Source organism: Oncorhynchus clarkii, unplaced genomic scaffold (genome assembly GCF_045791955.1).
Source record: "Oncorhynchus clarkii lewisi isolate Uvic-CL-2024 unplaced genomic scaffold, UVic_Ocla_1.0 unplaced_contig_187_pilon_pilon, whole genome shotgun sequence".
NCBI classification, from domain to species: domain Eukaryota; kingdom Metazoa; phylum Chordata; class Actinopteri; order Salmoniformes; family Salmonidae; genus Oncorhynchus; species Oncorhynchus clarkii.
Genome location: NW_027258510.1, coordinates 3569 through 27500, shown reverse-complemented (window position 1 = coordinate 27500; position 23932 = coordinate 3569). Strand labels below are relative to the sequence as shown.

At 47.2% G+C, this 23932-nt stretch overlaps 1 protein-coding gene across 1 annotated transcript in view; it reads left to right on the top strand.

Moving 5' to 3' along the window:
* Positions 1 to 23220, top strand: part of LOC139397141 (uncharacterized) — a gene marked incomplete at its 3' end in the record, with an annotated part of 59632 nt that extends 36412 nt beyond the window's left edge. The window contains exons 2-7 of the mRNA XM_071144014.1: positions 5712 to 5770; positions 6148 to 6235; positions 10977 to 10991; positions 18683 to 18768; positions 22327 to 22468; positions 23086 to 23220. Of these exons, the coding sequence (XP_071000115.1) occupies positions 5712 to 5770; positions 6148 to 6235; positions 10977 to 10991; positions 18683 to 18768; positions 22327 to 22468; positions 23086 to 23220 (525 nt within the window). The remainder of the gene's footprint in view (positions 1 to 5711; positions 5771 to 6147; positions 6236 to 10976; positions 10992 to 18682; positions 18769 to 22326; positions 22469 to 23085) is intronic.
* Positions 23221 to 23932: the final 712 nt, after the last annotated feature.

The following is a 23932-nucleotide window of genomic DNA, read 5'->3' as shown; positions in this document are numbered from 1 at the left end:
CAGATCGGGGTACCAGGGCAACAATACACCCCTGTGTACCATTCGGCCAATAGGAACCCTTTTTACTGGATTCTTTCCAGTCCCGCTGTTGTCTGACCAATCCCAATAGACCATCAGACAGAGGCGGGGTTAGGAGTGGGACACTGACTTATTTAAATGATGGGGGAGGGAGGGGGATGGGGGGGAGGGAGGGGGATGGGGGGGGGGGTTGTTGTCATCATGTGTTATCTATCCCAGTGTTTTCTCAACTCTGGGACCCATCAAATGCTTTCAGAAATATGTTGTGGTCCACTAAATTGATGCAGTAGATTAGTCTCTTGCCCACAATCAAGTCATGAACATCTTCTGAAGTGGTGCCACAGAGGTCAAGGTCTGAGACGCTGTAACATGTCAGAGGACGTGACACCTGCTGTCCTCAGACACGGGAGACTGGACTGATGTGGTGGAATACGATGGGTTGGGATAACGTCGGAAAATATGGTCCACAGCCTTCCCATAATCACCTGTTTGGTACTCAAGGCATTAATAAAGAGTGTGTGGTGTCTTTAGTGTAGTGACTGTCTGCCTGTACTGTAGTGTCTGCCTGTCATGTAGTGTAGTGACTGTCTGCCTTTAGTGTACTGTAGTGACTGTCTGCCTGTAATGTACTGTAGTGACTGTCTGCCTGTAGTCAAATCAAATTTATTTATATAGCCCTTCGTACATCAGCTGATATCTCAAAGTGCTGTACAGAAACCCAGCCTAAAACCCCAAACAGCAAGCAATGCAGGTGTAGAAGCACTGTAGTGTAGTGTAGTGACTGTCTGCCTGTAGTGACTGTCTGCCTGTAGTGTAGTGTAGTGACTGTCTGCCTGTAGTGACTGTCTGCCTGTAGTGAAGTGTAGTGACTGTCTGCCTGTACTGTAGTGACTGTCTGCCTGTAGTGTAGTGACTAGTGTAGTGTCTGCCTGTACTGTAGTGACTGTCTGCCTGTAGTGTAGTGTAGTGACTGTCTGCCTGTAGTGTAGTGTAGTGACTGTCTGCCTGTAGTGTAGTGTAGTGACTGTCTGCCTGTAGTGTCGTGACTAGTGTAGTGTCTGCCTGTAGTGTTGTGTCTGCCTGTAGTGTCGTGTCGTGTCTGCCTGTAGTGTAGTGTAGTGTCGTGTCTGCCTGTAGTGTAGTGTCGTGTCTGCCTGTGTCGTGTCTGCCTGTCGTGTCGTGTCTGCTGTCGTGTCTGCCTGTAGTGTCAGTGTCGTGTCTGCCTGTAGTGTATGTCGTGTCTGCCTGTAGTGTCATGTCGTGTCTGCCTGTAGTGTAGTGTCGTGTCTGCCTGTAGTGTAGTGTCGTGTCTGTAGTGTCGTGTCTGTAGTGTAGTGTCGTGTCTGCCTGTAGTGTAGTGTCGTGTCTGCCTGTAGTGTAGTGTCGTGTCGTGTCTAACTGTCGTGTCTGCCTGTCGTGTCGTGTCTGCCTGTAGTGTCTGCCTGTCGTGTCGTGTCTGCCTGTCGTGTCTGCCTGTCGTGTCGTGTCTGCCTGTCGTGTCTGCCTGTAGTGTCATGTCGTGTCTGCCTGTAGTGTCATGTCGTGTCTGCCTGTAGTGTCATGTCGTGTCTGCCTGTAGTGTAGTGTCGTGTCTGCCTGTCGTGTCGTGTCTGCCTGTCGTGTCTGCCTGTCGTGTCGTGTCTGCCTGTAGTGTCTGCCTGTCGTGTCGTGTCTGCCTGTAGTGTCTGCCTGTCGTGTCGTGTCTGCCTGTAGTGTCGTGTCTGCCTGTAGTGTCGTGTCTGCCTGTAGTGTCGTGTCTGCCTGTAGTGTCGTGTCTGCCTGTCGTGTCTGCCTGTCGTGTCGTGTCTGCCTGTCGTGTCGTGTGTAGTGTCGTGTCTGCCTGTAGTGTAGTGTCGTGTCTGCCTGTAGTGTAGTGTCGTGTCTGCCTGTAGTGTAGTGTCGTGTCTGCCTGTAGTGTCGTGTCTGCCTGTAGTGTAGTGTCTGTCTGTAGTGACTGCCTGCCTGTAGTGTCGTGTCTGCCTGTAGTGTAGTGACTGCCTGCCTGTAGTGTTGTGTCTGCCTGTAGTGTAGTGTAGTGTCTGTCTGTAGTGACTGCCTGCCTGTAGTGTCATGTCTGCCTGTAGTGTAGTGACTGTCTGCCTGTAGTGTAGTGTAGTGTCTGCCTGTAGTGTAGTGTCTGCCTGTAGTGTAGTGTCTGCATGTAGTGTCGTGTCTGCCTGTAGTGTCGTGTCTGCCTGTAGTGTAGTGTCTGTCTGTAGTGTCTGCCTGTAGTGTAGTGTCGTGTCTGCCTGTAGTGTCGTGTCTGCCTGTAGTGTCGTGTCTGCCTGTAGTGTCGTGTCTGCCTGTAGTGTAGTGTCTGTCTGTAGTGTCTGCCTGTAGTGTAGTGTAGTGTCTGTCTGTAGTGTCTGCCTGTAGTGTAGTGTCTGCCTGTAGCGTAGTGTCTGCCTGTAGTGTAGTGTAGTGTCGTGTCTGCCCGTAGTGTAGTGTCTGCCTGTAGTGTAGTGTAGTGTCTGCCTGTAGTGTAGCCCATACGTGAAAATGTATGCATGCATGACTAAGTCTCTCTCTCTTTGGACCAAGTCTCTTGGACCAAGTCTCTTTGGACCAAGTCTCTCTGGACCAAGTCTCTCTGGACCAAGTCTCTCTGGACCAAGTCTCTTTGGACCAAGTCTCTTTGGACCAAGTCTCTTTGGACCAAGTCTCTTTGGACCAAGTCTCTTTGGACCAAGTCTCTCTGGACCAAGTCTCTCTGGATAATAGTGTCTGCTAAATGGCCTTCTATTAGAACTGCACTGTGTTGTGTGGGATTATAACAAGCATGAACAGAGTCCTTTTCTAGAATGACCTGATATTATATGTGTCAGCTCCCTCCAGGGTAACACTGTGGTGAGTGACTGGATGGCCCTGATAAAACTGACCACACACACACCAGTAACCAGCAGTGAATTGTGTGTGTGACTGTTACTAGTTAGGTGTGTGTGTGTGACCGTTACTAGTTAGGTGTGTGTGTGACCGTTACTAGTTAGGTGTGTGTGTGTGTGACCGTTACTAGTTAGGTGTATGTGTGTGACCGTTACTAGTAGGTGTGTGTGTGTGACCGTTACTAGTTAGGTGTGTGTGTGTGTGACCGTTACTAGTTAGGTGTGTGTGTGTGTGTGTGACCGTTACTAGTTAGGTGTGTGTGTGTGTGACCGTTACTAGTTAGGTGTGTGTGTGTGTGACCGTTACTAGTTAGGTGTGTGTGTGTGTGTGTGTGTGAGACTGTTACTAGTTAGGTGTGTGTGTGTGTGTGTGTGTGTGTGACCGTTACTAGTTAGGTGTGTGTGTGTGTGTGTGACCGTTACTAGTTAGGTGTGTGTGCTGTGTTGAGTGTTCTACAGTATCTGCTGTAACAACCAGTGAGGAGGAGGAGGAGAGGCTAGGAGGTCTTGGGAAATGAGGGGAGTGATTGAAGTGGCAGAGGGATGGCAGTTTATTCCCCCCACGCATTACTACACACACAAACTGTACACAGCACACTGCATTATAGACGACAATACACTGTTTCACCCACGCTCATTTAGCAGTCACTCACACATGCACCACCCATTATTACAGTCAAGTCAACAGATTCCAAACAACACATTCACATTACAGTCTCTCAACTCAACCTCCTCACACAGCTGTAACCTACAGTTAAATAAACTGGCCCACACACTGACCTCACTTAACCTTCCATCCATCCTGCCAGGTCTAATCTCTGTCTCATAAACAGCCGAGGGTGAAGTGGAGGAATGTACACAGGACCGACAGAACGAATCAGAGTAGAGGCCACATCTCCTGTTAGTCCACTAGCCTTAATAACAGACAAGGAAACGGGTGTGGCGTAAGGACAGTTGGCATCAGAATGCCTTGTATGTAATGACTAGCTCCACCCCTAACCCTCTCACCTCTATGGGTGTAAGCCACGCCCACATCCCCTCTGATTGGGGCTTTGGTTAGCCTGGTTCCTCCTGAAAGATCTATTCTGGCATTACCGTGTGTTGCCAGAGAATGGCCCTGCCAGCGCCACAACAGTGAGCCAAGATGGAGCTCAGTGGCTCCAATAGAGCCAGTCGCAGAGCAGCTGGTGTGATATTAAACATTAAGAGTGTGACCGGCTCCACCGCGGGCCTGCTGCTTTTGTTTGGCAGCCATGCTGGGCCTCTGATGGATAATAAGACCTGGGCCCAGTCAGGCTAATGGGCCTCACAGCCAGGGAGATATTACACCTAGCCAGTAGCCTCACAGCCAGGGAGATATTACACCTAGCCAGTAGCCTCACAGCCAGGGAGATATTACACCTAGCCAGTAGCCTCACAGCCAGGGAGATATTACACCTAGCCAGTAGCCTCACAGCCAGGGAGATATTACACCTAGCCAGTAGCCTCACAGCCAGGGAGATATTACACCTAGCCAGTAGCCTCACAGCCAGGGAGATATTACACCTAGCCAGTAGCCTCATAGCCAGGGAGATATTACACCTAGCCAGTAGCCTCACAGACAGGGAGATATTACGCCTAGCCAGTAGCCTCACAGCCAGGGAGACATTACACCTAGCCAGTAGCCTCATAGCCAGGGAGATATTACACCTAGCCAGTAGCCTCACAGCCAGGGAGATATTACACCTAGCCAGTAGCCTCACAGACAGGGAGATATTACACCTAGCCAGTAGCCTCACGGCCAGGGAGATATTACACCTAGCCAGTAGCCTCACGGCCAGGGAGATATTACACCTAGCCAGTAGCCTCACGGCCAGGGAGATATTACACCTAGCCAGTAGCCTCACGGCCAGGGAGATATTACACCTAGCCAGTAGCCTCACGGCCAGGGAGATATTACACCTAGCCAGTAGCCTCACGGCCAGGGAGATATTACACCTAGCCAGTAGCCTCACGGCCAGGGAGATATTACACCTAGCCAGTAGCCTCACGGCCAGGGAGATATTACACCTAGCCAGTAGCCTCACGGCCAGGGAGATATTACACCTAGCCAGTAGCCTCACGGCCAGGGAGATATTACACCTAGCCAGTAGCCTCACGGCCAGGGAGATATTACACCTAGCCAGTAGCCTCACGGCCAGGGAGATATTACACCTAGCCAGTAGCCTCACGGCCAGGGAGATATTACACCTAGCCAGTAGCCTCACGGCCAGGGAGATATTACACCTAGCCAGTATCCTCACAGCCAGGGAGATATTACACCTAGTCAGTAGCCTCACAGCCAGGGAGATATTACACCTAGCCAGTAGCACGTCAGCCAATACCACACACACCTACTATGGGCAGTATTCTTCAGGATTCGTGGTATAGCTAGTATAGTAGTTGTTCAGTGTAGTGTATCATCAGTCTTGTTGACTTGCTGTTCCGTGTGTATGTACAGCTGATATGCTCTACTGAAGACATCCATTCAGACCAGACAGGAAGTATCTCTGAGAGGATGCAGCTATCCTAGCTGTCACTCAGCTGTCATCTTTCATGATACGCTCCTATCCTCCCTGAAGTCTCTCCTACTCGTCTCCTCATCCTCCCCCTTTCTTCTCGTTTGTCTGTCTCTTTCCTCCCTGTTAGTGGGTGACTACTGAGCAGGAACAGATTGGAACCCTTGTTGCCGTGACGTCTGGAGGACATGTATTACAGCTTGTCAGACCTCTGATGTTATCTGGGTATTGTGTGTGTGCCGTTGATTGACAGGCTTCTCTTTCTTTGTTGCAGACGCCTTTGTGAACAGCCAGGAGTGGACCCTGAGCCGATCGGTACCAGAACTCAAAGTGGTGAGTCTGAAATTGGATACAAACGCTCCAGTGAGTCTTCTCCTGGACGTACATGTACACAGACCAGGAATGAGGTCAAAACTTGAAACAGAATAGAATTGCCTTCCTCTATATTCCATATTCTCTATATTCATGTAGGCATCTGAGGCAGTCTTCCTCTATATTCCATATTCTCTATATTCATGTAGGCATCTGAGGCAGTCTTCCTCTATATTCCATATTCTCTATATTCATGTAGGCATCTGAGGCAGTCTTCCTCTGAAGATCTTCTCAGCTTTATCCACTGCAGCACAACCATTCTGATTATTACAAGCCAAAGTAGAAGACATGCAAAACCAGGAAACAGCCTCACTTCCCTGTTCTTCTTCCTCCCCCAGGGCATTGTGGGTAACCTGGCCAGTGGGAAGTCTGCGCTGGTTCACAGGTACCTGACAGGAACATACGTCCAGGAGGAATCTCCAGAAGGTAAGACCAGGGTGCTCTCTGCTGCTCACCACGTCTGTGTGTGTGTCTGTACCTGTGTGTGTCTGTACCTGTGTGTGTCTGTACCAGTGTGTGTGTCTGTACCTGTGTGTGTCTGTACCAGTGTGCGTGTCTGTACCAGTGTGCGTGTCTGTACCAGTGTGCGTGTCTGTACCAGTGTGCGTGTCTCTACCAGTGTGCGTGTCTGTACCGATGTGTGTCTGTACCTGTCAGTGGAGGACTCTGAAATGGCACCCTTTTCACTACTTTGTTTTAGGGCACTATATATAGGGAATAGGGTGCCGTTTCAGATGCAGATCATGTCTGTCAGTCGATAGCGGTGTGGTTGGTTAGGGAAAAGCTTCGTAGAAAGCCTTAATAAATTCACCAGGGTGCCGTGCTCATGCTGAAAACTTCTTGCCGCTACCAATCCCTGTAGCGGGATCATCTCCGTCTGCAACCGCTGAATAGCATAGCGCAACAGTCAAATAATATTACTAGAAAATATTCATATTCATGAAATCACAAGTGCAATATTTTGAAACACAGCTTAGCCTTTTGTAAATCACCCTGTCGTCTCAGATTTTGAAATTATGCTTTACAGCGAAAGCAATCCAAGCGTTTGTGTAAGTTTATCGATAGCCTAGCATAGGATTATGTACACTTAGCATCATGAAGCTTGGGCACGAAAATCAGAAAAGCAATCAAATTAACCGTTTACCTTTGATGATCTTCGGATGTTTTCACTCACGAGACTCCCAGTTACACAGCAATTGTTCCTTTTGTTCCATAAAGATTATTTTTATACCCAAAATACTGACATTTGTTTGTGGCGTTATATTCAGAAATCCACAGGAAAGAGCGGTCACGACAACGCAGACGGAAATTCCAAATAGTCTTCATAATGTCCACAGAAACATGTCAAACATTTTTTATAATCATTCCTCAGGTAGTTTTTAAAATATATATTTGATAATATATCAACCGAGTGTGTAGCTTTTTTCCATAACAGCGGGAGGAACAATGGCCGGTTTACTCAATTGTGCACCAACTCACTCTGAGAGCCCCCACCTCTCCACTTACGCAATGTGATCCTTCACGCTCATTTTTCAAAATGAAAGCCTGAAACTATGTCTAAAGACTGTTGACACCTTAGGGAAGCCACAGAAAAAGGAATCTGGTTGATATCCCTTTAAATGGAGGACAGGCACGCATAGGAACACAGAATAACACAAAATAAGAGGCTCTTCCTGATTGGATTATCCTCAGGCTTTCGCCTGCAATATCAGTTCTGTTATACCCACAGACAATATTTTGACAGTTTTGGAAACTTTAGTGTTTTCTATCCTAATCTGTCAATTATATGCAAATTCTAGCATCTGGTCATGAGAAATAGGCCGTTTACTTTGGGAACGTTATTTTTCCAAACATAAAAATAGTGCCACTAGCTTAAAGAGGTTGCTTAACCCAACTGCCCAGCTACAAGGAGCTGGAGAGAGCAGTATGTTAGTCCTGAAGCTAGTGTTCTCTCCCTGTTACCTCTCCTCAAGCTAAGCCTGAGGGGCTCCTCTCCTCCACACCAGGCTGCGTCTCAATAGTCCAGTGTCCTCTCCTCCACACCAGGCTGCGTCTCAATAGTCCAGTGTCCTCTCCTCCACTCCAGGCTGCTTCTCAATAGTCCAGTGTCCTCTCCTCCACTCCAGGCTGCGTCTCAATAGTCCAGTGTCCTCTCCTCCACTCCAGGCTGCATCTCAATAGTCCAGTGTCCTCTCCTCCACTCCAGGCTGCGTCTCAATAGTCCAGTGTCCTCTCCTCCACACCAGGCTCCGTCTCAATAGTCCAGTGTCCTCTCCTCCACTCCAGGCTGCATCTCAATAGTCCAGTGTCTTCTCCTCCACTCCAGGCTGCATCTCAATAGTCCAGTGTCCTCTCCTCCACTCCAGGCTGCGTCTCAATAGTCCAGTGTCCTCTCCTTCACTCCAGGCTGCGTCTCAATAGTCCAGTGTCCTCTCCTCCACACCAGGCTGTGTCTCAATAGTCCAGTGTCCTCCTTTAATCATCTCCTCTCCTCTTGTTCAGCTGCAGTTGTCTAAAAGAAGTGGACAGGTACCAGTCAGATACATGGCAGTCATCGCTCATCTGTCCTATTGCTTTCAGCTCTCCTGTGGCTTCATATCAATGCAGATGAAGGAAAGGAGATTGGGACAGGAAGTCACCAGACACTATTGAGATGCAGCCCTTCATGTAGCGGTAGCGTGTTAGCATCATCAGTTCAGTCCAGGCCCTGAGGAGACAGCCATACTCTGCATCCATTATTGAAGCTTAGAGGAGGCACCCTGCCAGCTCTGCTCGCCCACAGACGGGAACCCTCTCTACGCTCTACTTTCAGAGACCTCAGCATGTTAATATTTCAACACTGTGTAGAAAACGTTGCCTCATAAATTTACATTTGACATTTTAGTCATTTAGCAGTCGCTCTTATCCAGAGAGACTTAACCCCAATTGTTCCTTTAAGTGCCTTGCTCAAGGGCATATTGACATATTTTTGAAACCTAGTCGGCTCAGGGATTTGAAACCGCAACCTTTCGGTTACTGGCCCGATGGTCTTAACTGATAGCCTACCTGCCGCCCTGTAGATGGGTTTAGATAGTCTTATAGGGGAATAGCCTAGTAAATATTGAGACACCTATTGGAAGGTTTAACGTTTAAATGCAGGAGTAAAACTGAAGGATGATCTGTGTGTCCCACTGTATTTGTCTGTCAGTCACTCTTCATAGCTGCTGGCTTGAGTCTGTGCATGCCGGTGGCAGGCTAGGGAATATCCAAAAAGTCACTCTTCATAGCTGCTGGCTTGAGTCTGTGCATGCCGGTGGCAGGCTAGAGAATATCCAAAAAGTCACTCTTCATAGCTGCTGGCTTGAGTCTGTGCATGCCGGTGGCAGGCTAGGGAATATCCAAAAAGTCACTCTTCATAGCTGCTGGCTTGAGTCTGTGCATGCCGGTGGCAGGCTAGGGAATATCCAAAAAGTCACTCTTCATAGCTGCTGGCTTGAGTCTGTGCATGCCGGTGGCAGGCTAGGGAATATCCAAAAAGTCACTCTTCATAGCTGCTGGCTTGAGTCTGTGCATGCCGGTGGCAGGCTAGGGAATATCCAAAAAGTCACTCTTCATAGCTGCTGGCTTGAGTCTGTGCATGCCGGTGGCAGGCTAGGGAATATCCAAAAAGTCACTCTTCATAGCTGCTGGCTTGAGTCTGTGCATGCCGGTGGCAGGCTAGGGAATATCCAAAAAGTCACTCTTCATAGCTGCTGGCTTGAGTCTGTGCATGCCGGTGGCAGGCTAGGGAATATCCAAAAAGTCACTCTTCATAGCTGCTGGCTTGAGTCTGTGCATGCCGGTGGCAGGCTAGGGAATATCCAAAAAGTAACTCTTCATAGCTGCTGGCTTGAGTCTGTGCATGCCGGTGGCAGGCTAGGGAATATCCAAAAAGTAACTCTTCATAGCTGCTGGCTTGAGTCTGTGCATGCCGGTGGCAGGCTAGGGAATATCCAAAAAGTCACTCTTCATAGCTGCTGGCTTGAGTCTGTGCATGCCGGTGGCAGGCTAGAGAATATCCAAAAAGTCACTCTTCATAGCTGCTGGCTTGAGTCTGTGCATGCCGGTGGCAGGCTAGGGAATATCCAAAAAGAAAAATGTCAACAACTCAACGGGTGTTTTTCGCTTCTTTGCCTCTTGATTATAACAGTCAGCTGCCAAGAGAAACACAATCCAGCATTTGAAGGCAGAATGTGTTTTAGCGAAGTTAAAACGACAAGCCATCGGTCTTTGATCCAGGCAAATTCTTGGCACCGCCGCCCATCTAGGAAGTGTTTCCACCCAAAAGAACTCTGTCTCTTTGATATAGTTGTTCCATGACCAATGGCCTAACAAAAATAGAAAATCCCTGCTTGATCACACACGCTGTCTTAACCACCTATCTAAAAATGGATGCTCCCAAGACGGTCCCCAATTCTCCTGGAAATTGATTGAGTTGTAGGCTGCTGTAGTTGCTCCCAGGCCTATTCTTAGTGTGTAGACTGGAGTCTGCAGAGGGAATGGCAGCTAGTACTGACTGCTGTGGTGGTCTCTCTCAGGTCCTCTCAGACACACAGCGTATGAATGGACACATTATGATAGGTTATAGAACACCAACCCAAACACACCTGGCTGTTGTCACAACGTTCTCACAACGTCACCACAACGTGCTGGCTGCCATGTTAACACAACGTAAGGGCCCAATGTAGATAGCATAATGCAGGATAGTTGTGTGTGAGGTTATGGTAGGTCATGTGACATCAGACAGCGTCAGATGTGATTATAGCTACTAGGATCTGTTTAAAGACCTGCTCTTCTACCACCCACTGACTGGCCAGGGGAAATGTGCGATTGTGACATTCTATGTGATAACCCCACTGCACTCTCCCTACCCCCTCTCCTCTCACAGCTCTAGGCTGTACACTCAACCTGGGAGGCTTGGTTTTCTCTCTAGACTTTCTGACCTAGGGTGTCTGTCTGTCTGTCTCTGTCTCTCTCTCTGTGTGTGTGTGTGTGTGTGTGTGTGTGTGTGTGTGTGTGTGTGTGTGTGTGTGTGTGTGTGTGTGTGTGTGTGTGTGTGTGTGTTTAATTTGAACTGAGAATATAACTTGCCTGCACCTTGGATTTGCTTTTATTTCCTCTCTTTGTTCTTGTCTGCATTTGTAACTAGCTGACGTGGATGCAGGTAACTATCCTCTTCTCTCATTCTGTCTGTGGCCCTTGTGGAATGTTTTCCTCTCTGCTTTAGGGTCTTACCATTTCACAGTAGCAGCTTGATAATAGGTCAGGTTGCCCATAATCATTCCAGATATCACCACAACAATGCATTCTGTATCTAAAGTGCTACTCTGAATGGCCACAAGCCAGGTATTTCCCACTTAGACGATCTAGTGTGACAGTCAAACGAGCAGCTAGATGATGAACCTGAGGCTGATCAAGTTGCTGCTGTGCTAACATTTAGCTTGTAGCTTCACGTAGCTAACACTCTCCTTTTCACTCTGTCACTGTGTCTGTTGTTTCCTTTGTGGAGCCACAACTCACCCCTTCTCTATGTCACACACACACACACACACACACACACACACACACACACACACACACACACACACACACACACACACACTGAGCAGCTGACTCAGCAGAGAGCCAAGCCACAAAGCTGCACCAGCAGGTAGCCTAGTGGTTAGAGCGTTGGCCTAGTAACCAGCAGGTAGCCTAGTGGTTAGAGCGTTGGACTAGTAACCAGCAGGTAGCCTAGTGGTTAGAGCGTTGGACTAGTAACTAGCAGGTAGCCTAGTGGTTAGAGCATTGGACTAGTAACCAGCAGGTAGCCTAGTGGTTAGAGCGTTGGACTAGTAACCAGCAGGTAGCCTAGTGGTTAGAGCGTTGGACTAGTAACCAGCAGGTAGCCTAGTGGTTAGAGCGTTGGACTAGTAACCAGCAGGTAGCCTAGTGGTTAGAGTGTTGGAACGGCAGGTAGCCTAGTGTTTAGAGCGTTGGGCCATTAACCAGCAGGTAGCCTAGTGGTTAGTGCGTTGGGCCATTAACCAGCCTAGTGGTTAGAGCATTGGGCCATTAACCAGCAGGTAGCCTAGTGGTTAGAGCGTTGTGACGGCAGGTAGCCTAGTGGTTAGAGCGTTGGACTAGTAACCAGCAGGTAGCCCAGTGGTTAGAGCGTTGGACTAGTAACCAGCAGGTAGCCCAGTGGTTAGAGCGTTGGACTAGTAACCAGCAGGTAGCCTAGTGGTTAGAGCGTTGGACTAGTAACCAGCAAGTAGCCTAGTGGTTAGAGAGTTGGACTAGTACCCAGCAGGTAGCCTAGTGGTTAGAGCGTTGGACTAGTAACCAGCAGGTAGCCTAGTGGTTAGAGTGTTGGACTAGTAACCAGCAGGTAGCCTAGTGGTTAGAGTGTTGGGCCAGTAACCAGCAGGTAGCCTAGTGGTTAGAGCGTTGGACTAGTAACCAGCAGGTAGCCTAGTGGTTAGAGCGTTGGACTAGTAACTAAATCAAATCAAATCAAATTTTATTTGTCACATACACATGGTTAGCAGATGTTAATGCGAGTGTAGCGAAATGCTTGTGCTTCTAGTTCCGACAATGCAGTAATAACCAACAAGTAATCTAACTAACAATTCCAAAACTACTGTCTTGTACACAGTGTGAGGGGATAAAGAATATGTACATAAGGATATATGAATGAGTGATGGTACAGAGCAGCATAGGCAGATACAGTAGATGGTATCGAGTACAGTATATACATATGAGATGAGTATGTAAACAAAGTGGCATAGTTAAAGTGGCTAGTGATACATGTACTACATAAGGATACAGTCGATGATATAGAGTACAGTATATACGTATGCATATGAGATGAATAATGTAGGTTAAGTAACATTATATAAGGTAGCATTGTTTAAAGTGGCTAGTGATATATTTACATCATTTCCCATCAATTCCCATTATTAAAGTGGCTGGAGTTGAGTCAGTGTCAGTGTGTTGGCAGCAGCCACTCAATGTTAGTGGTGGCTGTTTAACAGTCTGATGGCCTTGAGATAGAAGCTGTTTTTCAGTCTCTCGGTCCCAGCTTTGATGCACCTGTACTGACCTCGCCTTCTGGATGATAGCGGGGTGAACAGGCAGTGGCTCGGATGGTTGATGTCCTTGATGATCTTTATGGCCTTCCTGTGACATCGGGTGGTGTAGGTGTCCTGGAGGGCAGGTAGTTTGCCCCCGGTGATGCGTTGTGCAGACCTCACTACCCTCTGGAGAGCCTTACGGTTGAGGGCGGAGCAGTTGCCGTACCAGGCGGTGATACAGCCCGCCAGGATGCTCTCGATTGTGCATCTGTAGAAGTTTGTGAGTGCTTTTGGTGACAAGCCGAATTTCTTCAGCCTCCTGAGGTTGAAGAGGCGCTGCTACGCCTTCTTCACAATGCTGTCTGTGTGAGTGGACCAATTCAGTTTGTCTGTGATGTGTATGCCGAGGAACTTAAAACTTGCTACCCTCTCCACTACTGTTCCATCGATGTGGATAGGGGGGTGTTCCCTCTGCTGTTTCCTGAAGTCCACAATCATCTCCTTAGTTTTGTTGACGTTGAGTGTGAGGTTATTTTCCTGACACCACACTCCGAGGGCCCTCACCTCCTCCCTGTAGGCCGTCTCGTCGTTGTTGGTAATCAAGCCTACCACTGTTGTGTCGTCCGCAAACTTGATGATTGAGTTGGAGGCGTGCATGGCCACTCAGTCGTGGGTGAACAGGGAGTACAGGAGAGGGCTCAGAACGCACCCTTGTGGGGCCCCAGTGTTGAGGATCAGCGGGGAGGAGATTTTGTTGCCTACCCTCACCACCTGGGGGCGTGGTGGTAGCAGGTAGCCTAGTGGTTAGAGCATTGGACTAGTAACCAGCAGGTAGCCTAGTGGTTAGAGCGTTGGACTAGTAACCAGCAGGTAGCCTAGTGGTTAGAGCGTTGGACTAGTAACCAGCTGGTAGCCTAGTGGTTAGAGCGTTGGACTAGTAACCAGCAGGTAGCCTAGTGGTTAGAGTGTTGGAACGGCAGGTAGCCTAGTGGTTAGAGCGTTGGGCCATTAACCAGCAGGTAGCCTAGTGGTTAGAGCGTTGGACTAGTAACCAGCAGGTAGCCTAGTGGTTAGAGTGTTGGAGCGGCAGGTAGCCTAGTGTTTAGAGCGTTGGGCCATTAACCAGCAGGTAGCCTAGTGGTTAGTGCGTTGGGCCATTAACCAGCCTAGTGGTTAGAGCATTGGGCCATTAACCAGCAGGTAGCCTAGTGGTTAGAGCGTTGTGACGGCAGGTAGCCTAGTGGTTAGAGCATTGGACTAGTAACCAGCAGGTAGCCCAGTGGTTAGAGCGTTGGACTAGTAACCAGCAGGTAACCTAGTGGTTAGAGCGTTGGACTAGTAACCAGCAGGTAGCCTAGTGGTTAGAGCGTTGGACTAGTAACCAGCAGGTAGCCTAGTGGTTAGAGCGTTGGACTAGTAACCAGCAGGTAGCCTAGTGGTTAGAGCGTTGGACTAGTAACCCGCAGGTAGCCTAGTGGTTAGAGCGTTGGACTAGTAACCAGCAGGTAGCCTAGTGGTTAGAGCGTTGGACTAGTAACCAACCAGCTGGTAGCCTAGTGGTTAGAGCGTTGGACTAGTAACCAACCAGCTGGTAGCCTAGTGGTTAGAGCGTTGGACTAGTAACCAGCAGGTAGCCTAGTGGTTAGAGCGTTGGACTAGTAACCAGCAGGTAGCCTAGTGGTTAGAGCGTTGGACTAGTAACCAGCAGGTAGCCTAGTGGTTAGAGTGTTGGAACGGCAGGTAGCCAAGTGGTTAGAGTGTTGGGCCATTAACCAGCAGGTAGCCTAGTGGTTAGAGCGTTGGACTAGTAACCAGCAGGTAGCCTAGTGGTTAGAGCGTTGGACTAGTAACCCGCAGGTAGCCTAGTGGTTAGAGCGTTGGACTAGTAACCAGCAGGTAGCCTAGTGGTTAGAGCGTTGGACTAGTAACCAACCAGCTGGTAGCCTAGTGGTTAGAGCGTTGGACTAGTAACCAACCAGCTGGTAGCCTAGTGGTTAGAGCGTTGGACTAGTAACCAGCAGGTAGCCTAGTGGTTAGAGCGTTGGACTAGTAACCAGCAGGTAGCCTAGTGGTTAGAGCGTTGGACTAGTAACCAGCAGGTAGCTTAGTGGTTAGAGTGTTGGGCCAGTAACCGAAATGTTGCTAGATGGAATTCCCGAGCTGACAAGGTAAAAATCAGTCTTTCTGTCCCTGAACAAGGCAGTTAACCCACTGTTCCCCTGTAGGCTGTCATTAAAAATAAGAATTTGTTCTTCACTGACCTGCCTAGTTAAATAAAGTTTAAATAAATGTAAAATATATATATATATATATAAAATGAGGATTTTCTCTGCATACAAATATGAGGGTGTGTGTATTTTGGTGTATATGCATATTTATTATTAGGGATTTTCCACACATGTTCTTATTTTTCCTGCATGGATGGACTCCACTTGGAGCTGCTTGGAGAGCAGAGAGGCCCTCTCTCTTCAAGAGGTCCTCGCCAGAGCGCTCTAAATACCCACCAGCCTTCAGTCTATAACCGGACTGTGCCCCCGCCACCTCTTTCCTCCCCTATGCCCCACCCAGCCCTTCGCCAATCTCCCCCCTGAGCAAATTGGAGTGGGCTTCCTTCCAGAACCCCGCAGCTGGAAAAAGAGCTGGAAAAAGACTTTGGGAAAAGCTGCTGCTGTGTGGTGCTGGCTGACTGACTGACTGACCCATGGCCTAGCCTCTTCCTGTTCCCCTGACACACACACACACACACACACACACACACACACACACACACACACAGCCAGTTAACCATGTCATTATGGGTTCCCTGCCTGGCCTGGCTCACATTCCAACTCCCAAACACCACAGATATGGTTAGCAGCAGCTCACACACTTAAGACCTGAGCTGTATTAGATGGTATTTTTGACAGTTAAACGCTGTGGAAGTTGACAGGTTGCTTATCACTTTATTTTTAAACATTTTTTGTGTGTAAAAGTGCTCTTCATGCCATGCACACTAAGTTCCCTATAACTTGGGGATGCAATGTCTTGCTGTAGGAGACAGACCACTCTACAGTGTGTTGGTGTTTCTACTTTAAGGGGTGCTAGACTGATGGTCAGTATCTTTAACCAGGGAGTAAACCCCTGTGTTGTCCCCCTGTGGGTCGAGGGAGTCAGACAGGGTTTTGCAGAAGGTTGATGATGATGATGATGACTCCAAGGTTAGGTCTCAGTGTGCGACACATTCTGCGCAGTGTGTTCAGTCTGTCCCGGGCCTGGCCCCCTTATCTCTCTACATCATCTCTCTACATCATCTCTCTACATCTCCCCTTCTTCATCTCTCTCTCTTCATCTCTCTACATCTCCCTCTCTCTCTCCATCTCTCTACATCTCCCTCTCTCTCTTCATCTCTCTACATCTCCCTCTCTCTCTCCATCTCTCTACATCTCCCTCTCTCTCTCCATCTCTACATCTCCCTCACTCTCTTCATCTCTCTACATCTCCCTCTCTCTCTTCATCTCTCTACATCTCCCTCTCTCTCTTCATCTCTCTACATCTCCCTCTCTCTCTTCATCTCTCTACATCTCCCTCTCTCTCTTCATCTCTCTACATCTCCCTCTCTCTCTTCATCTCTCTACATCTCCCTCTCTCTCTTCATCTCTCTACATCTCCCTCTCTCTCTTCATCTCTCTACATCTCCCTCTCTCTCTTCATCTCTCTACATCTCCCTCTCTCTCTTCATCTCTCTACATCTCCCTCTCTCTCTTCATCTTTCTCTACATCTCCCTCTCTCTCTTCATCTTTCTCTTCATCTCCCTCTCTCTCTTCATCTCTCTACATCTCCCTCTCCCTTCATATCTCTCTCTTCATCTCTCTTCATCTCCCTCTCTCTACATCTCTCTCTCTTCATCTCCCTCTCTCTACATCTCTCTCTCTTCACCTCTCTCTCTTCACCTCTCTCTCTTCACCTCTCTCTCTTCACCTCTCTCTCTTCACCACTCTCTTCATCTCCCTCTCTCTTCATCTCCCTTTCTCTTCATCTCCCTTTCTCTTCACCTTTCTCTCTCTCCATCTCTCCCTCTCTCTTCATCTTTCCCTCTCCATCTCTCCCTCTCTCTTCATCTCCCTCTCTCTTCATCTCTCTCTCTCTCTTCTCCTTTCTCTCTCTCCATCTCTCCCTCTCTCTTCATCTCTCCCTCTCCATCTCTCCCTCTCCATCTCTCCCTCTCCATCTCTCCCTCTCTCTTCATCTCCCTCTCTCTTCATCTCCTTCTCTCTTCATCTCTCTCTCTCTTCATCTCTCTCTCTTCATCTCCCTCTCTTTTCATCTCTCTCTCCATCGCTCTTTCTCTTCATCTCCCTCTCTTTTCATCTCTCTCTCTCTCCATCGCTCTCTCTCTCCATCTCCCTCTCCCTTCATCTTTCTGCATCTCTCTCCCTCTCTTCATCTCCCTCTCCCTTCATCTCTCCATCTCTCTCCCTCTCTTCATCCCCCTCTCTCTTCATCCCCCTCTCTCTTCATCCCCCTCTCTTCGTCTCCCCCTCTCTTCATCGCTCTCTTCATCTCTCTCTCCCTCTCTCTCCCTCTCTCTTCATCTCTCTCTCCTTCATCTCCCTCTCTCTTCATCTCCCTCTCTCTTCATCTCCCTCTCTCTTCATCTCCCTCTCTCTTCATCTCTCTCTCCCTCTCCATCTCTCTCTCCTTCATCTCTCTCTCTCTCTTTATCTCTCTCTCTCTTCATCTCTCTCTCTCTCTTCATCTCCCTCTCCCTTCATCTCTCCATCTCTCTCCCTCTCGTCCCCCTCTCTCTTCGTCCCCCTCTCTTTTCGTCTCCCTCTCTCTTCATCTCTCTCTCCCTCTCTTCATCTCTCTCTCCCTCTCTCTTCATCACTCTCTCCCTCTCTTCATCTCTCCATCTCTCTCTCTCTCTATCTCTCTCTCTCTCTCTCCCCCCCAGTGCAGGCAGATCGTTAGATGTCAGTAATGCTGTGCTACATGACACTACTCCCAGAGGTCTTAGTACCCCTGGTTGGGGACCATAGCGCTACATGACACTCCAATAGGCTGGCTCCCCTAGGCTGGCTCCCCTAGGCTGGCTCCCCTAGGCTGGCTCCCCTAGGCTGGTTCCCCTAGGCTGGCTCCCCTAGGCTGGCTCCCCAAGGCTGGCTCCCCAAGGCTGGCTCCCCTAGGATGGCACCCCAAGGCTGCTTAAGCCCCGGGACAGGAAAGTACTTTACCACTCCCCCCCTTGGTCACGGCCCATGCCCTCTGACCTTTCCATCTGAGGCCAAGGTTCATAGGTCAGCCTCAGAGCATCTAGGCCAGAGAAGAGTTGAAGGTCATATTGTGAGAGGACATCATTCTAACAGGTCTCACAGATGAAACATGTTTTTCTGAGGAATGACCTGCTGACACACACACACACACACACACACACACACCACTGTCATCTCTGTGTGTGGTTTACCTGTATAGCAGCATTCCTCTCATTCTCCTGTGGGTAGTCATTATCACCATCTAGTCCTAGACGGCTGACATCCTCAGTGTGTGTGTGTGTCTTTCCATTGATCATGTCTCCTTCTCACTACCATTACCTCATCAAAACATTTTTACTACGCATTTATTACATCATCAACAGTTAGTTGAATTCACTCTCGCTGCTCTAACTCTATATAGCTATCCTGCTGAGATATCAACAGATGAAATGTGACATTGGACTAAAAGCTACGTGTGTTTAGTTATACTGTGGTTACTCATGTTGTATTTGATCCGTCTCCATGTTAGTCCCTCTCCTCTCTCTCATGCTGTGTGTTGTTCCTGCAGGGGGCCGTTTTAAGAAGGAGATAGTGGTGGACGGACAGAGCAACCTACTGCTCATCAGAGATGAAGGGGGCCCCCCAGAGGCTCAGGTTGGTATTACAGCTGTATTAACATGTACAGGGTTGCCTGTAAACAGATGTAGTCCGAGAGTAAAACTTCACTTTAATGGACATTCTCTGTTGATCACCCTTTTTAATCCAGAACTAGTTTTATTCAAATAAAATGTTATTGGTCACATGCACATGGTTAGCAGATGTTAATGCGAGTGTAGCAAAATGCTTGTGCTTCTAGTTCCGACAGTAATATCCAATGGGTAATCTAACCTAACAATTTCACAACAACTACCTTATACACACAAGTGTAAAGGGATAAAGAATATGTACATAAAGATATATGAAGGAGTGATGGTACAGAACGGCATAGGCAAGATGCAGTAGATGGTATAGAGTACAGTATATACATATGAGATGAGTAATGTAGGGTATGTAAACAAAGTGGCATAGTTTAAAGTGGCTAGTGATCCATGTATTACATAAAGATGCAGTAGATGATATAGAGTACAGTATATACATATACACATGAGATGGGTAATGTGGGGTATGTAAACAGTATATTAAGTGGCATTGTTTAAAGTGGCTAGTGATACATTTTTTACATCAATTCCCATTATTAAAGTGGCTGGAGTTGAGTCAGTATGTTGGCATCAGCCACTCAATGTTAGTGGTGGCTGTTTAACAGTCTGATTGCCTTGAGATAGAAGCTGTTTTTCAGTCTCTCGGTCCCAGCTTTGATGCACCTGTACTGACCTCGCCTTCTGGATGATAGCGGGGTGAACAGGCAGTGGCTCGGGTTGTTGTTGTCCTTGATGATCTTTATGGCCTTCCTGTGACATCTGGTGGTGTAGGTGTCCTGGAGGGCAGGTAGTTTGCCCCCGGTGATGCGTTGTGCAGACCTCACTACCCTCTGGAGAGCCCTGCGTTTGTTTGGCGGAACAGTTGCCGTACCAGGCGGTGATACAGCCCGACAGGATGCTCTCGATTGTGCATCTGTAGAAGTTTGTGAGTGTTTTTGGTGACAAGCCGGATTTCTTCAGCCTCCTGAGGTTGAAGAGGCGCTGCTGCACCTTCTCCACGATGCTGTCTGTGTGAGTGGACCAATTCAGTTTGTCCGTGATGTGTATGCCGAGGAACTTAAAACTTGCTACCCTCTCCACTACTGTCCCGTCGATGTGGATAGGGGGGTGCTCCCTCTGCTGTTTCCTGAAGTCCACAATCATCTCCTTAGTTTTGTTGACGTTGAGTGTGAGGTTATTTTCCTGACACCACACTCCGAGGGCCCTCACCACACATGCAGTCTGAACTACTAACCCCAGTTAAAACTACAATCCTTATTAGAAACACTATCAAAGCGTAGCCCCTGTTCTGGTAAAACGCTGAGGGGTGGAGCTGGAGAAATGTTATCACTCAACTTCATAGACCGTGAAACAAGCTAGTATTTAGGTTTCTGATGGGCTACGACTGTGGAACTAAGCTCATGAGGCAAGTTATATTCTTCAAGAATCAATGTGTGTATGTATGTATGTGTATATATATATATATATATGTATATATATATATATGTGTATGTGTGTGTGTGTGTGTGTGTGTGTGTGTGTATATATATATATATATATATATATATATATATATATATATATATATATATATATATATATATATATATATATATATATATACACATATCTATCATTAATTTAGAAGTGTATATATATATATATATACAGTGCCTTGCGAAAGTATTCGGCCCCCTTGAACTTTGCGACCTTTTGCCACATTTCAGGCTTCAAACATAAAGATATAAAACTGTATTTTTTTGTGAAGAATCAACAACAAGTGGGACACAATCATGAAGTGGAACGACATTTATTGGATATTTCAAACTTTTTTAACAAATCAAAAACTGAAAAATTGGGCGTGCAAAATTATTCAGCCCCTTTACTTTCAGTGCAGCAAACTCTCTCCAGAAGTTCAGTGAGGATCTCTGAATGATCCAATGTTGACCTAAATGACTAATGATGATAAATACAATCCACCTGTGTGTAATCAAGTCTCCGTATAAATGCACCTGCACTGTGATAGTCTCAGAGGTCCGTTAAAAGCGCAGAGAGCATCATGAAGAACAAGGAACACACCAGGCAGGTCCGAGATACTGTTGTGAAGAAGTTTAAAGCCGGATTTGGATACAAAAAGATTTCCCAAGCTTTAAACATCCCAAGGAGCACTGTGCAAGCGATAATATTGAAATGGAAGGAGTATCAGACCACTGCAAATCTACCAAGACCTGGCCGTCCCTCTAAACTTTCAGCTCATACAAGGAGAAGACTGATCAGAGATGCAGCCAAGAGGCCCATAATTACTCTGGATGAACTGCAGAGATCTACAGCTGAGGTGGGAGACTCTGTCCATAGGACAACAATCAGTCGTATATTGCACAAATCTGGCCTTTATGGAAGAGTGGCAAGAAGAAAGCCATTTCTTAAAGATATCCATAAAAAGTGTCGTTTAAAGTTTGCCACAAGCCACCTGGGAGACACACCAACCATGTGGAAGAAGGTGCTCTGGTCAGATGAAACCAAAATTGAACTTTTTGGCAACAATGCAAAACGTTATGTTTGGCGTAAAAGCAACACAGCTGAACACACCATCCCCACTGTCAAACATGGTGGTGGCAGCATCATGGTTTGGGCCTGCTTTTCTTCAGCAGGGACAGGGAAGATGGTTAAAATTGATGGGAAGATGGATGGAGCCAAATACAGGACCATTCTGGAAGAAAACCTGATGGAGTCTGCAAAAGACCTGAGACTGGGATGGAGATTTGTCTTCCAACAAGACAATGATCCAAAACATAAAGCAAAATCTACAATGGAATGGTTCAAAAATAAACATATCCAGGTGTTAGAATGGCCAAGTCAAAGTCCAGACCTGAATCCAATCGAGAATCTGTGGAAAGAACTGAAAACTGCTGTTCACAAATGCTCTCCATCCAACCTCACTGAGCTCGAGCTGTTTTGCAAGGAGGAATGGGAAAAAATGTCAGTCTCTCGATGTGCAAAACTGATAGAGACATACCCCAAGCGACTTACAGCTGTAATCGCAGCAAAAGGTGGCGCTACAAAGTATTAACTTAAGGGGGCCGAATAATTTTGCACGCCCAATTTTTCAGTTTTTGATTTGTTAAAAAAGTTTGAAATATCCAATAAATGTCGTTCCACTTCATGATTGTGTCCCACTTGTTGTTGATTCTTCACAAAAAAATACAGTTTTATATCTTTATGTTTGAAGCCTGAAATGTGGCAAAAGGTCGCAAAGTTCAAGGGGGCCGAATACTTTCGCAAGGCACTGTATATAGACATATATATATATATATATATATATATATATATATATATATATATATATATATATATATATATATATATATATATATATATATATATACACATATCTATCATTAATTTAGAAGTCCAAAAATAGATGTAGCAACTAAGGATTCTAGCTTTAACCTTACTGTCCTTGTCTCTTTCTCACATAATTCTGTTCTCTCGCTCTCTCACTTTCACCCCTCTCTCTTCCTCTGTCTCTCTCCAGTTTGCCCTGTGGGTGGATGCAGTGATATTTGTGTTCAGTCTGGAGGATGAGATCAGTTTCCAGACAGTCTACCATTACTACAGCCGCATGGCTAACTACCGAAACACTGCTGAGGTACCTCTGGTGTTGGTGGGGACGCAAGGTGAGACACACACACACTGGCACGCAGAGACAAACGCACACACACACACACACACACACACACTGGCACGCAGAGACACTGACACACACACACACACACACACACACACACACACTGGCACGCAGAGACACACGCACACTGGCACACACACACACACACACACACACTGGCATGCAGAGACACACACACACCCGCACGCAGAGAGACACACACACACACACACACACACACACACACACACACACACACTGGCACGCAGAGATACACACACACACACACACATACACTGGCATGCAGAGACACACACACACTGGCACGCAGAGACACACACACACACACACACACACACTGGCACGCAGAGACACACACACATAGTTCTATACACCTTCTATAAACATAGTTCTATAAACATAGTTCTATAAACATAGTTCTATACACATAGTTCTATACACATAGTTCTATACACGTTCTTGCATCTTTTCTCCAGCTGTGTGAAACCCCTTCCTTGGAGTGTCACTGCCACCTAACGCCTGTTTGTAATTACTGCAATAAAACATGCACTTCCTTTCTATCAGCACTAGAGGGCGCCACATGATTGACTATTTCTGTGATTGCAGATGCTATCAGCTCAGCCAATCCCCGGGTCATCGATGACACGCGAGCACGCAAGCTGTCCAATGACCTGAAGCGCTGCACCTACTATGAGACGTGTGCCACCTACGGCCTCAATGTGGAACGGGTCTTCCAGGACGGTAAGACTACTCCACCAGAGATGTTATCGAAAACTAAGATAACCCACCTTTTGAGTTGTCTGTTCTAACTCAACAATAACTGTAGTTCATGGATTCATCTTTCATTCAACACAACTTAGATACAGGAAGTAGGGAGACAGACTTATGAGAATAAAAACACATTTTAGAATGTGTTTATGCAGATTAAATGTTTCTCACAGGTTGTGGATATGGTTTAATTTGGGGTAGCAATTATCAGCCATAAAATACAGCTGGTCAGCTGACCCCACCACCTGTAATTCATACATCTCTACAGTGTGCAGCCAAATACATACATACATACATACAGCTGGTCAGCTGACCCCACCACCTGTAATTCATACATCTCTACAGTGTGCAGCCAAATACATACATACATACATACAGCTGGTCAGCTGACCCCACCACCTGTAATTCATACATCTCTACAGTGTGCAGCCAAATACATACATACAGCTGGTCAGCTGACCCCACCACCTGTAATTCATACATCTCTACAGTGTGCAGCCAAATACATACATACATACATACATAAATACAGCTGGTCAGCTGACCCCACCACCTGTAATTCATACATCTCTACAGTGTGCAGCCAAATACATACATACATACATAAATACAGCTGGTCAGCTGACCCCACCACCTGTAATTCATACATCTCTACAGTGTGCAGCCAAAGCTCCTTCCTTCCTGT